At 36.5% G+C, this 15,444-nt stretch overlaps 1 protein-coding gene across 1 annotated transcript in view; it reads left to right on the top strand.

Moving 5' to 3' along the window:
* Positions 1-15,444, top strand: part of TBCK (TBC1 domain containing kinase) — a 104,739-nt gene that overhangs the window by 25,498 nt on the left and 63,797 nt on the right. The window contains 9 exon segments of the mRNA XM_080633828.1: positions 3,094-3,208; positions 4,781-4,854; positions 5,965-6,106; positions 7,384-7,444; positions 8,860-8,921; positions 9,669-9,752; positions 11,048-11,183; positions 12,164-12,302; positions 13,734-13,833. Of these exon segments, the coding sequence (XP_080489954.1) occupies positions 3,094-3,208; positions 4,781-4,854; positions 5,965-6,106; positions 7,384-7,444; positions 8,860-8,921; positions 9,669-9,752; positions 11,048-11,183; positions 12,164-12,302; positions 13,734-13,833 (913 nt within the window).

Genomic DNA, 15,444 nt, shown 5'->3' with positions numbered 1-15,444 from the left:
TGTGTTTCCTTTACTGTGGCTCTATACAGTCAAGTTACAGACCTAAACCTGGTATAGGTTTTAATCCTTATATTCTTTTAGTTCTTCATTTCTAGAATGAAGGCACACAATATATCCCCTTTCCACGGTTACATTTCTTCTTCTGCAAACCAGGAAAAAAGCAGACAATGATTAAATCCAAGCAGTTTGGTTTTCTATCGGTGTAATCCTTACACTTGAAGAGAACTCCTTTTCAAAAACCTAGCTGAGTAGGCTACAATTGTAAATTTTTTGGTAACCAGACCAAGGATTAAAATGAAGCCTGTTCCTTGAAAATGTGCTGATAGTTGTAGAGAGATTATGTTCTTTTTTATATCTGTGAAATGTTCCTTTTACAGAGAAAGTCATGTTTCTTTTCTGTTTCTCCCACTGGTGGAGAGAAGAACCTTAAACCAAGTCTTGTTAGGAGAGTTAGGAAACTGGAGACAGCTAGTGCCCCTTCAGATCTGCCAGTTGTTGAATATCACAGTCATGCTTTTACTTACTGCCTCCTGCCATATCTGCCTTGAGCAGTGGATTGATTTGCTCCACAATGGTTTAAAATCACAGCCATGATCATCAGCTGCTGAGATAAACAGGGTAGATCATGTCACATAACTGTCACTAGGTCAGTGGTATGACATGATTGGTGTTTGAACCTGCCACACCTCCATTTTGCTGCCTTTTCTCCTGTATTTTTTCTAGTGCTTTTGCTGGGGTTTATTTGTTTTGTTCTGTTTTTCTCTCATCTCCTGTTAAAGGAGAGTGTTGAAACCTCTGTGGTTCAAGAGCCCCAGTGGCTAAACCAGTTCTCTAGGTCTATCATGTTGGACCCTAGCTAGCCTATTGGAAAAAAGACTTCCAGATAATCAAGAAAAAGTGTCTGAATCTGCTTAGACCTTGCCACCAACATTGGTTGTAGAAACTGGGGGAGAGCTGAGCCACTGAAGTGAGGGGACAGCTGTGGTAGGCATCTCCAGTGAGGCAAGTGAATGCTGTTGAACTTGTCCTTTGGGGGTTTAAATCAGAGATATCTGTTGTGCTCAGTAACAGCAATGACTGTTGTCACACCTTTTGCAATTAAATGCAAATTTCATGGGTAATAACCACAAACAGCATGATTTACCTAATAAATAAAGTAACAACTGGATAATGTGCAACAGCACTATGAAGAGCTTCTTATACAGGGTTCGCTCTCTCCTGGGGAGGTGGTGTACATGCTTCAGCATGAGGGTACTTGGTGGAACACTTATGCCAAGCAGAGTAGCAGGAGTTTAAGAACACTGAGAATTATGTGCAGTGAAAACTACATATCATGCATGTGTTGCTGGTCGTTGTAACACCATGGAGGATTTATCTTAAATAGCAAAGAACCTAAAAGCAGTATTTTCAGGCATTTGCCCAGGTTCTGGTTTTATGAATTGCTGGAGAAGTTGGAGAATAAATGGGTGACTGAGGCCCCCTAGTGCCACCAGAGCACACTTACTCCTCACAAAATTGGACTTTAATTTCTAATACAAAGAAACACTTTTTAAGCTAAAATACCTGGTGATGTACTCATTTTACACATGCAGTTGTTTACTTACTAGAAACCTGAATTCTCCATCATTTATTTTTCATGTCATCTTTAGCAAAGCTGTGCAAAAAGCAAAAGGATTCTGTTTGCAACTGTTATCACTAATATTTGCTTTACCTTCAGCCTCCCTGTGTAGTTTTTTGCCTGCTAGTAAGGTAGGTTTTTTACCATAGTTATATCCCTGCCCAAGAATGGCTCGGGGGAAACACTACACAACTAGTGATGTCTGATGCTGTGGTGTATTATATAACTTGGGAATGGGAGGGATGGGGAAGAAAAAGTGCTGGTGAGGGAGGAGTGAGATTTGTGGGGTTTTGGTTTGTTTTTGAGCTCATTAGCTATGCTATGGTCTAGGTACAGCAGTGACACTTACAGTTTATGTGGCTTAAAGGGAATTTATATTAGAATAAATTCCCTTTGTGCTTAAAATTTGACTTAAAAGTGTATATTCGCAACTAGCATGAAGCAGTACAGAGCTCTCCTCCTAGGGAAAGGTTAGACTCTAGAAAATGGCACCATGTTAAGTAACTTAAAGGTGGCTTTAGACTATTATTGAAACAGCTATTTTCAGTATTTCTGTGTTGCCCTAGTCTCAGAATTTACTGGACCTGTGGCTTTTGTCCTAATGTATCTATTTACTCTTGTGGCAAAGTTTTGGCATTCTGTCAGGTATGAATAGCAGCTAATAAAGCCGTAATAAAGAAATTAATGTCGGTGTTTAGTGAGCTGGTTGGCTTACCACTCTTGCCAGTCTGTAATGCTCCCCCTCATTTTGCTGTTGCACAGAGTTTTAGTAAGTAAAAGATGGTGTTGAGCATTGTCCAGAATGTTATTTTATGTTATTCTTTAACAATGAAGTAACAAAACAAAAAAAATAAAGGAGGGGGGAGATGTAAAGTTAGGCCTTTAGAAGTAAATATGCTTTGTTTTCTTGATATTTTGTAAACGGTTGTCTTCAAAGTTGCCAAACAGACCTGAAATGTGCTCTGTGAGGGTAAAAAGTTAAAAGGAATCTTTTTTGGTGATATTAGATTGTACCTTTTGTTCTTATTTTGAGTGTACTTTGGAAGCCTAGTACTGGTGGTCTCTCTACAAATTCCTGTTCTCTTGTTCACGGGAACTGCTCTTTAGGGCTTTCAGTTCTTATAGTAAATGATAAATTTTGTCAAAATACATGGTTAAGTCAGAATGGTTTGGATGGTAAACTTCATTGTTTTTTGTTTCTCCAATTAGTAAAGGCATATCTCACAGTTTGTATCACAGAGAGTATTTTATACTTTGTCTCAGTTCTGTGCTGTTTTGAAGGACCAGTTCAGAGGAAGAAACCTAGTTATGGGATTTTAAGTTGTGTGGGGCACTGAACATATCCTACCATATTCAGTGTTAATTCCTTAAACTGTTTTTGAATTGTAAATGTCTTGTTTGTGTTTGGAATAGCTGTGGAATTTTTACAAATTAAAAAGGGAAACATATTGTTTTACCTTTTCTTTTTCCTGCAGTTCTTCAAGGATCTTATGCATAGCGTATGAAGTTTTGCAAGGTTTGCAATACATGAACAAACATGGAATGGTCCACCGAGCACTCTCCCCTTGCAATATTCTTTTGGACCGAAAGGTACAGTTGCATGAGTAAATCTATGGGTTTGTTTTGTTTATTTGTTGTTTTTTTCTCTTGCTGCCAATAAGTATAATGCTATCTATATAGGTATATCTCCATATATATGTATATGGAGATTGGGCAGTCACAGTCCTTCTGATGGGGGGAAAAAATGCATGTCTGGAAACAAATTGGTTGCCTTTGGGTTTTTTGGGGAGGGGGCTGTTGGTTTGTTTTTTTGGTTTTGTTTGTTTTAGCCTAGTTTCCCCCAATTTCCTAAATTTCAAATGTATTTCAGATTTTATTTTTCTCCTTTTGCATTTTCTTGTATCCCAAACCACTTTTTTCACCCTTTTCTTCTGAAGGTGGTGGTCTAAGTGTACTTGTCATTGTTATAATTAGTTACAAGGCCTTTCTGGTTGTTTAAATAGGGAAGTATTTTTCCTGGCTAACTAGCTGTTAATATTTTCTGCATTTCATGGTGATCTGATACTTGACTTTTAAGATATCAACATATTTCTTGTTGGATTATTAAAATTCTAGTGTCAGTTCTGTCACAGACTGTTGAGTTGGCAGTGTGGCATATAGGTTACGCTTATAAAGGCTGAGAGAAACTAATAGCTGCTGTTGTACTCAGAGTAGCTGCTTTATCTGAACTTGACAGCTAAAGAGCTTAACCTGTCTGTGTAACCTCTCTCTCCTTCCACTTCTTACTAAGCTTAGCCAGAATAGCTAGATCCTTGAAGACAGAAAGAAAAAATAATGTTCTCACAGCAAAAGTACTTTAGGATTTGAAGATATTCCTAAAATCTATAAAAGAGCAAAATATGGGGCACAAAACAATAAACTTGAAAACTTTCCCCCTGCACTTTGAATAGCTTGCTGATGTAGTTGCACCATCTACAGGCTGGATGAGTATAATCAAAAACCCAGCAAAAATAATACCTCACTTTAACTTCTACGCCTATTTTTTGCTGTTTCAGTGTTAACTCTCTGCCTTCACAGAATAAAAACAAACACCTGGAAAACTTGTTTCTTTTATATATATGTTGATACAGTTAATGAGAGCAAGATAGTAATGAGTTGATTGGAAGAACTGGAGAAGCAAGGCTGGGTACATGAAAAAGGTGAGGTAATAGCGGTGATGCTTAGGGAGTTCTAATAGTCAAACAGGATTCTGAACAGTTTTCAAACAGGAAAAATGTTTACTAGAGTATGTAAGCCTTTTTAATTTACTGAAAATATACTGTAACTTACAAAGTTCTGATTTTGTTGTGTGGTCTGAACAAGGTGATTACTTAATGTGTTTGGAAAGTAAAAGCATTAGAAATAAGCATCTTATTAACTTTCAGTGCAGTTCTGCATAACAGATGAGACAGGTGACTTTTTATCTGTCTTCTGACAGCTAAAGCAACTTCAAATGTTAGTGTTGTTGTTTGCAGGGTTTTTTGTTGTTTTGGTTTGTTTGGTTTCTTATTGGTTTCTTTGGGTTTTTATTGGTTTGTTGTTGTTTTTTTAACTTAAAGCCAGATTCTTCGGATGTCAGATTTTGCTGGTCTTAATAATTTTATTTTTTTTTTCCTTTTTCAGGGACATGTGAAATTGGCTAAATTTGGGCTCTACCATATGACTGCGCAAGGTGTTGATGTTGATTTTCCTATAGGGTAAGGATGTAGCTACACAGTAAAATTTATCAGGGATTTATTTTTTTCAGGAAATACATTTGTGTTTTGAGGCATCCATCGTCTTCAAAAGTGTGTTGTATGCACAGGTTATAGGTAGTTGTTTTAATTGCTATATGGTGCATATACCCCTTACACAGAAGCTTCTAATCATGTCACTGAAGTGACTATCATCTGACTAGGTGAAATTAATGAAGACAGAGAACAGGTGCCACGCAAGCATGTTACTGTAACTGTGCTATAAGTTCTTGCTGCCTAGATTTACCTTCAAATGCTAGCAATTCCTTATGACTCAAATTCCGGAGGGACAATCTAATTTCAGATTTAGGAAAAAGCCAGCCAGTGCTTTGCTATTGCACACCACTGTAGGCCTCTCTTCTCTTTATCAGTCTGTGATTTATTTTCAAGTGATCTTACTGTCTAGCCAAAGTGATACGCTTTGTTGCAGTGTTTCCTTGCCACTTTTTAGTTTCTTTTGAGGTATCATGCTGTTTACAATTGAAATACCAAATTGATCCTTAAAGATGCCTGAAAGAAGTAATGCTGTTACCCTTCGAAGGGTGATTTCAGATTAATTTTTTTAAGTATTATAATGAATTGTTGACACCAAAAGCAATAATGTTATTTTAAAATGATCTAGCAGAAGGTAGAATATGTCCTTAACACATTTTCTTACTTGTTTTACAAATTTAAAAGTTATTTGATGGGAACACTGTCAGTAAGAGGGGGAATACTGCCACTACCCCCAAATACAGTTTTAGGATACATTTATTTAATGTCCTAGTGTTGGAACTCAATATATGCTTCTTTTGAGATATGTAGGCATACAATTTTGAAAGCTGCTGTTAGTTCCTCTCAAAAAAAGGCAGAGCTAGTGGTTAAGATCTGACCTTTTATACAGTAGGGACTATGTATTTTGCAATTGGAGTGAAACTTTGCTGCAATGTGTAGATTTTGACTGAATAGAGTAGAACAATCTGCACTGCAATGAATTCCAGTTTCTCAGAATGCAAAATTATTTTGATTACTGTAACTGAAATGTAGTTTTTATGGACAGACAGGATATTACTTAATGTTGCTGCATCTTTCTAGGCACCCATCATATCTGGCACCTGAAGTAATTGCACAGGGAATAGTCAAACCAAATGATCATACTCAGTGTGAGAAGCCTCTGCCTTCTGGCCCTAAATCAGATCTGTGGTCTCTTGGTATAATATTATTTGAGCTTTGCATGGTAAGTTAGAGGATAATTCTCTTGATTGTGACTCTTGGGGAATAGTCACATTAACTTGATTGCTCTTTAGTATGGGGTTAATAACACTTTGACCATCACCCAAATCCAAATATCAGAATACATTAGCATTCCTACCTGTACAGATTTGGTGGTGGTTCAAGTAATTGGGTGCATATTGGCTTGGTCTGAGTATATGTGTGAACCATGAAGGACAGCTGTGAATGCATGATTGAATTCCTAGAGAGTAATATCCTTCTGAACCAAGAAGTGTCTCTGGATAATGTTTTTTTGTTTTAATTTTGCTTTTAAGCATGAAATAACCATTGCTTTCATCCCCTCATCCTTCTTGGAAAGGATGACAAACTTCTAAAAGTTTCATGAAAAGGGAGAGAAGGGAAAATCTGTCTTATAACCAGAGTTTAAGGAACTTGTGTTCAGAATTCAGTGTTTGTTTGGAAAATTCTTATTTGACTCTATCAGTTGAAATTAAGTTATGACAGCATAGTCTTTACTATTTGTATATGTTAAGCTGGACTTTTTTCATTCAAAGACAACAACATTCTATTGGAATACATATGATCTAACAAATACCTTGATATTTAGGCTCATATAAGACAACTAAATTGTCAGACAATTGCATGGTCAAGAATATGTTTTATATACTAAAGATCAGGACACTGGGAATAGTCTTCTTTGGCATATTCTACTTTTCTATAAATTCCCATAGTGTTCATAGATCATTATTTGTTGTTTTGAATGATACATTTTCTGAAAGCAATAATGATATTTTTTGAAACACCTTTAAAGGGATTTTTCAGATGACTTTTCAAAAGCACTGAGCAGTAATACAAGCTATGATGATTACCAAGTTTATTAATTAATTACCTTTGTTCATGCTCACAGTGGAAAAAAATACGGTTTTTGAGAGCCTGATACTGAATTAATAATAGACCTGGAGGTTTGCTAAGGCAGCTTGAGGCTTTGTTTGTTGTTTTTTTTTTGTTGTTGTTGTTGTTGTTTTGGGGGGGGTTGCATTTGTTCCAATTAAGAGATGTTATAAATGATATATTTCTTTCCATTATGATGACATGAAACTGTTTCTGCTATAGTTGGCGTAAGTAATGTTTTCTGTTCTAACAGATAGTTTTCCTAAATCTAAAAATTCAGGTGTCAAAACATTTCACTGTCTTTGTATATAGATGGGTGTGTATGCTATCTAATTTTTTTTTTTTGTGTAATAGCATTCAACTGTTGACTTGATTTTGTTATTCATTTAGGGGAGAAAATTATTCCAGAGTTTGGAGATAGCAGAAAGATTGAAATTTATAATTATGTTAGGTAAGTAGCACAAAATCAATTTTTCAAGTTTCCAAGCAGTTCTATAAGTAGAGCTTTACGGACTATTCAGCTGGTGGTGCTCAGACCTAAAGCAGTTTACTTTTTGTCAATTTTCATTTCCAAAATTAAATAGGCATTTGAAGCATGGCCGCTTGTCTAGGGAAGGTACACAGGTGGATGACAGGAAAAATAACTTATCAGGAGAGCTATGAGTATGTTAGAGTAAAAGCAGGCTATAAAAAAACAACCAACTGAAAAAGAAAAAAAAAAAACACCATGCTGCAGAAAGGTTGTAATTTTGATGGTTATTTGTTGTTTCAAGAGGTTTATGAAACGAGTTAGGAATTACCTGACACTAAAAAAGATTTCCCCTGAACTAGCAGTGCTTGTGAACCAAATCCCAAGCAGGGAGAAGCAGGACTGAAAGAGGAAGACGGAAAATAAAAAGAGAGCTCGAAAGTGTACTGCTGGATCCATGCCTTTGTTTCTGGTGTCACCTACAAACTATAAAACATTACTGTAGATATGGACTTTCTTCTTAATGCAAATGATCCTGAAAGTGGTACTGTTTTGTGGCTTTTAAAATTTGATTTCTTGTGGGGTTTATGTATAAACCCTCAGGAGGGGAAGGGCATGAATGTGCAATTTGAAGCTTTATCAGGAAGTTGTTATTATCCAGAATAAATAATAATACAGTTAAAGTTAGTTACTGTCAGTAGAAACATTCAGCAGTTAGTGCTCAGATGCCGAAATTGTGACTCTTCTGGTAACTGATTTGTTAATAAAGCTTCCTGAAGCATTTCAGTCACCTTCAAGCTGAATGCAAGTTACTGGTAACCTTTACCCACTAGAAAACATTCATGTCCTGTCTTGGGAATTATTTTCTCAATAAAGTGTTGAAAACAAGTTATAAAATACTGCTAGTATTGTCTGCAAGTAGCAACAAAATGAAATTACTTCAAGCTTCTATATGCAGGTATTTTTAAGTTCTTTCAGGTTTGTTTTTGTTTTCTGGGGTAGTTTTTTTAAGTGGAAGCACTGTTTTAATTTATTTGGCAGAGACTAACAATGTGGATTTCTCTTGGAGGGGGGTTGGACTAGATGATCTTTTGAGGTCCCTTCCAACCCTCGGGATTCTGTGATTCTGTGATTTACTAACCCTGCAAAAAGATTCTCACTGTTAAATTAGATGTGCTACTTAACTTTCTTAGGCTTCAATTTTCTGTCTGCATAGATGATAATAATAATTTTAATTTCTAACTTTGAGAATTTACTTTCGGGTGATGTGACAATGTCAATAAAAAGCCAAAGTTAAGTGCTTTTTATTGGGGTGGCATTTTATCTGATATCCTGTGTAATTGGGATCAATTTTTGTATAGTCTTTAACTTTTTATTGTCCATTTTGTCTTTCAAAGGCTGTGTAGATGATATTGTAACTGTATTGGCAGAAGAACATGGTTGCCTTGATATTGTTAAGGTTTGTGGAACTAGTTTGCTCTTCTATGCTGTCTTATCCAAAGCATTTTATTATTGTTGTATGGTATTTCACACATACAAACTTTTTTTTTTTTTTTAACTTATTTTGTCACTTACTGTATTGCAGTATGAGAGAAAATAAGTGACTTATTTAAGATCCTTTCAAATAACCATACTGGTAAGATTTACTGTTTCCAAAATTACTGTCAATTTCAGTAAATATTAATGCTGTCTGGATAGTTTACTAAGTTGTGAACTTTATTTGAATTGTTGGGGTTAAGTATTTTTTTTTAGATATTTAGTCTTCTATCTTGTTCACTTTGCACGTTCTGATAGCATAGGTTTATACTGTTCAACTCCTTCCCACCCCCCCAGTTAATCACTGAATTGTAGTGTCTGTATGTTTTGAGACATTCTGCAAAAGGATTCTATTAGCAGAAGATAGTTCCCAGGTACTGTGTTTTTTCAAGCTGGGTACAGAATATCTAAATTACAAATAAAAAGCTGTGCTGCAAACATTGCAAATTTTCCAGGTTCTTTCTCCACCCACCAACCTCCTCCCCAAGCAAATGCAGATGAGAATTGTTTCCCCGAGCATTTTGGTCCAACACAGCTAGCCTCATAAGTGTAGGTGTGAAATTTTATTGGCCGCAAAGGAGGGCAGTGTATGTTAAAAGTTAGATATGAGCTAAGTGGCCTGCTGAATTAAGACCATAATAGAGACCTCCATATTTTTCTTATGTTCCAGGACCTTTCTGAAAATATCATGGCTTTACTGAAGAAATGTCTTACATTCCAACCTTCTAAGAGGCAAGTATTCAGTCCAGGTCCTTGTAAACTTTGCTGAGATATTATGAATTTAGAAATTAGAAGACCTATTGCTGAACCTTTTTTGGAATACTGATGATTTATGGTGCTGATAGGAAATTCTTGCATTTGTTGCTTTTCAGTTGCGGGGGTTGCGTGTGCAGGAATCAACTGTGCAAAACTTTGAGATTAAATCTAAATGTTCTGGGGGAAAACTATGCGGGTATTTGTAGTTCTATGTTCACAGGTTTTACTTCCATGTCTGGAAGTTGGTGGTGGTTGCTGTAGCTCTGAAATAGCTAGAATTAGGGCTATTTTCTTCACACCTCTTTAAAAGTACTTTTTCATTATGTCAGTCTACCACAACTTTCTTCTGAAAACTGAAGTATGCTCATGATCTTCAATCCAAGCTTTGCATTTGCATTTTTTTATTTCTGCTTAAAGGAATTAAAGGGAAATTAATAAAATGGTTGTGATGTGCATAAAGTGAAGGTGAGATCTGAACTGGGGCTGTAAACAGACTATGTAGTGTGTTATGTATCGGGAATTAAACAAAATTGGTAGATGTTTTTGCTATTAAAATTTCTGAAAGCCAACCATATTCTGGGCTGCATCAAGAGGAGCATGACCAGCAGGTCAAAGGAGGTGATCCTGACCCTCTACTCTGCTCTTGTGAGACCTCACTTGGAGTATTGTGTGCAGTTCTGGTGTCCTCAATATAAAAAGGACATGGAACTGTTGGAACAAGTCCAGAGGAGGGCTACGAGGATGATCAGGGGACTGGAGCACCTCCCGTATGGAGATAGGCTGAGAAAGTTGGGGCTGTTCAGCCTGGAGAAGAGAAGGCTGCGTGGAGACCTCATAGCAGCCTTCCAGTATCTGAAGGGGGCCTACAAGGATGCTGGGGATGGACTCTTCATTAGGGACTATAGTGATAGGACAAGGGGTAATGGATTAAAACTTAAACAGGGGAAGTTTAGATTGGATATAAGGAAGAAATTCTTTACTGTGAGGGTGGTGAGGCACTGGAATGGGTTGCCCAGGGAGGCTGTGAATGCTTTATCCCTGGCCGTGTTCAAGGCTAGGTTGGACGAAGCCTTGGGTGGCATGGTTTAGTGTGAAGTATCCCTGCCCATGGCAGGGGGGTTGGAACTAGATGATCTTAAGGTCTTTTCCAACCCCAACTATTCTATGACTCTATGATAATTTAAAATAACTTGCCAATATTTGTTCCTAGGGACATTTCACACTAAAATGTAACATTTCTGGAAGCATTTTAGTGTTTTATTCTATTTTCTTAATTCAAGGCCAACTCCAGAGGAATTGCTGCATGACAGTTTGTTCAGTGAAATATCCTCACTATATCCTCTCTTCCACAAACCCGCTGGTCTGTTCTCATCTTCTCCAAGATGTGCTAATTTAACACTTCCTGAAGACATAAGTCAATTATGTAAAGGTAAAAGCAGGTATTGTGATAAATGTCATTGCAGGGGGAAGGAAAATAAAATGTATTCGTGTTTTCTTTTAATATTTTGTTGGAGGGGGACTGATTAAATATTACAACACTGCATTATTATAGTAAGTTGTTTTGATGGGCAGCAATACAGGCAAGCATGTTTTGAGAGATACGTGCATGTCAAAGGAGGGCATCTTGATTTTGCGCAGCAATCTTGGGGAATAAATAGTTATCATTAATATTCAAGTCTCACTTGGAATATCAATATTTTTGCCTTTGAAATTTGGACATGTGCATGTACAAGGGTTTGTTTTGTTAGTTTTTGGTTTGGGTTTTTTTGGGGATTTTTTTGGTTGTTTGGTTTTTATTTTTCACAAAATTGTGTTGTGAGTTGATAAGAGGATTCTGCTGGCTCACAGCATGATTTTTGGAAGTATTGGAAATCCTTGTGAAAAAGGTCACATTCTAGAATACATGACAACATTTCTAAGTTTAAAACTGCATATGCTGAAAGTGTTACCACTCTGAAGTCCTCATTAACTTTTTCTGAATTCTTCAGAGTTTCCTACTTGTTCAGAAACTGTCATTATGCAGTTTTGGGAGACTAAGATAGTGTTTGCATTTAGGCTTTTTTGTTTGTTTGTGGTGGTGGTTGTTTTCGTAAAGACACACAGGAAGCAAAAGTCCACATTTCAGTGTATTTATCTGATTGGTACTATTTTCTGGCACCGAGGCTAACTGCACAAATATTTGCTTTTTTCTGACTTTTACTCATCTACTTTTTCTGAAAATCCTCCCAAAGAGCACTTGCAAAGGGAAGATTGCTTTTCTGCTGACTTCATGTTAAGGTCTAGGACCTTTAAAGCATAGTAATTTTGGGTTGTGTTTTTTTTTTTTTACAGTATGTGTTTGGAGTGGTAGGAAGAAATACAGGTTACCTAAAAAGCTGCAATTAATTTTTATGTGATTTCTCCTGATAGATGAAGATAATGATTACCTAGCAGAAAGATCAATTGAAGAGGTTTATTACCTGTGGTGTTTGGCTGGAGGAGACTTGGAGAAAGAGCTTGTCAACAAGGAAATCATTCGATCAAAGCCACCTGTCTGCACACTTCCCAAGTAAGGAAGGAGAAGCACTTTAAGAGAAAGAAGAATGGATGGAGAAGGCTAGTGATCTGAGAAAACGTTTTGGTTTGGTTTTTGGTTTCAAGACCTGTATTACTGAAAAATATTGAAAATAGCATTCTTGAACAGCAGGAAATCATATCACTCCCTCTCTTACCCAATTCATGACATTATATGAGTGCCTCATATATGTTGCCTGCCTGCACTTCATAGTTCTTTCTGAAATCTGAAGAAATGTAGGTGAAGTGCAAAACACTGACATGTAAGTCCCTGAATTTAGCACACTTTACAATACCATTAAGTTTTAGTAAAAACATCTCACTGTGCTTCAACAGTGTATTTGTAATTGTAATTTAATTCAATACATTCTGTAGCAAATTCTTACGTTCTGAATCCCTTTTGCAGGGCAGCAGAGCTGAATGGTCAACCCAGTTATTCATCAGATTGGCTAATTTACTTTTTTAAAAGAACTGAGGTTTGACTTACAGTTCTGTGACAGCATTGTAGACATTACTGCGTTTATCTTACTGCTATGCATGTTGCAATTTTATCTAGTATATTCATGTTTTCATCTTAGAAGCTGATCTTAATAAGCATGATTATGTGTCCATATAGATCAATTTGCTGGTTCTGGGTTTTAAAAACACATGAAGTCAATGTACAGCCAAAATGCGGTAACTTGAAAAAAAAAAAGGTGAAGCTAGATTTGATGTGAAATTTGGTGCAGAATTAGTGTGGATTTCAAGGGATTGCCTATTTCTGTACCCACAGGTGAATGCATGTCCTTTTGAATTATGAGGGGAAAATACTTTTGTCATACTATCTGTGTTGAAGATGAGGTGTTCATTTCAAAAGTACAATCTAACTCCATCTTCTAAGTGGTACTGAGAATGCTAGCTTAATTTCTGGAAATCAACTTCATGTGATCAGCTTTAAAAATATCACAAAATAGACCATTTGTGTGCGCTGTGTTGTATGCATTTGTATCCTTTGACAGTCTGCAGCAGGAAAGGTCTGTGTCAGACTTCTGCTTGGGTTTTTTGTCATGGTGGAAAATGGCTTTCAGATTACAATAATGTTTTATTTTTGCTTTTCACAATAAATGGCAGTCCTGGTCTCTGCCAGGCCAAGGAATAAAAGGGAATATTAATTCCATATCTCATTACTGTTCTTTTGTGTGCAAACCAAAGTTATAGAAAACCTGAAATGTGCCTTTTTCCTCCAAAAATTGTTTGAATAATTTAAGGCGATCGTACATTCCCTTGATAGCAGGCTTCATGCCATGCACAGTAAATACAGTATACTTCTAAGCACAAGTATTTTGTTTTAAAGAGGAAACTGATCGATGTAAAAATGTTTTATTTTCTTTTAACTCAAGTCTTGTGTTTTAAAATGACCTTATTTTTTTTTAACTCCCTTTTGAAGCTTTGTATTAGAAGATGGTGAGAGCTTTGGGCAAGGACGAGATAGAAGTTCCCTCCTAGATGACACAACTGTGACTTTGTCTCTGTGCCAGCTCCGAAACGTAAGAAGAATATTGTGCACTTGTCTTCACTGTAGAAACATTTGTTTGAAGAGAATATGTAACAGCAGCTCGTACTGCTGTTCCTTCAAATGACAGTGTTGTTGATTGTAAGAGAATACTTCTTAGCGTCCAATTCAGATTCTGATTTACGCTAGTAGATTGCTTTGTCTGCAAAAGCTTACTAAATATGATTTATCTTCTGTTCCTCCATCCCCCTCTTGTGTCCCTCCCTTTCCCTATTTTTGTTACCTACTTTGTTCTGGTGAAGCCCAAATAGTTCTGTGGTACCTGATATTCTCCAGTATTGCTAAATTAATTGGACAGTGTCATCTTGCATTGTTTAATTCCTCTCTGTAGGTGGCACACAAGATCCAAAAGAAGATAAACTTGATTCAGTTCAGTTGCAGCTCCTGAAAGCCTTTATACCAAGTTTCTAGTAGCTAATTACTAATCTTTTGAACATATAGCTATGAAACAACTAGTTCAAAAGATTACTTCAGAGCATTTTGCCTGAATGCAGTAATGCAGTTTTCATCTTCAGTGGAAAAATCAACATGAGTTAACTCGTAATTTTGCGTGATGTCATGATAAGTTGCAAGATTTACTGCATATATTACTGAAATGTGGTAATTGTTCATGTCTCTGCACATGTAGAGCTTTATTGCTGTAGAATTAAAAATTTATGCTGTACTATTTGCAGCTTGCATTTTATAGCAGTGAATGCAATTCTGTCACAGTCTTTAGGAATAATACAGAAAGAAAGGTGACTCCTAAAGTCTTAATCTTTGCCACTGTTATCTTAATTTTAGTGGCAATGTGGCAAATACTGTATAAATGTATTTCTTTGGTAGAACTTTGCATTGCTTCACACAAATGCATGAAAAGAGACCAAATAACTGGATTATTTTGTTGCTTGGTTAGTGGGATCTGGGGGCGAAGCACAGGAGGTTAAGAATATGCAACAGCTATTTTGAAGGTAACATGCACTGCACCTCCTACTGTTGTTCCTGCAGAAAGGGTAGCTTATAAGCATTTTTTAAAACTTTTTAATCTTTTAAAGTTCTTATCGCCCCCTACTTCTATAAATGCAGCAACAAATAAGTATATACTGAAATTTGGTTTTGGGGCAATATTCAAGCCTGAACCTTGCAGTGTTAGCTGAAATAAATTTTTGAACTTATGCATTTCTTTAAACACCTTTTATAGAGCAGAACATGATGCTTATAATCAAAAGAGGATAAGTATTGAATGAACTAAGAATGAACTGTACTGTCAATCCCAGGAGGCACGAGCAGTGTGCCGTATGCCTTTAAGTTAGGGGTTGAACTGCAAAACAGAACACTGCAGGGAAGGTGGTATTAGACATTTATCATGGTGCATCAAAGATATCTGAAAACTTCAGGCAAAAGTCTATGCATGTTTGCCTGTTTACCTTTCCAGAGAGCGTCTATATTTGTGTGTAACTTTCAGATGCTGAGAGGAACTCAAATTTGTGTAACTCCTGAACTGATTAAAAATATAAAACCAAGTTGTTCAGCTGCTTTGCAGCTACTTGGGTAGGAAGTCCATGTAGAAAAATGAGGAAAAGAAAAAGAACTATATAATAGAACT

This window comes from Psittacula echo (assembly GCF_963264785.1).
Source record: "Psittacula echo genome assembly, chromosome: 1".
Lineage (NCBI taxonomy): Eukaryota > Metazoa > Chordata > Aves > Psittaciformes > Psittacidae > Psittacula > Psittacula echo.
The sequence above is the reverse complement of the archived record's forward strand: the minus strand, read 5'-3'. Positions and strand labels throughout refer to the sequence as shown.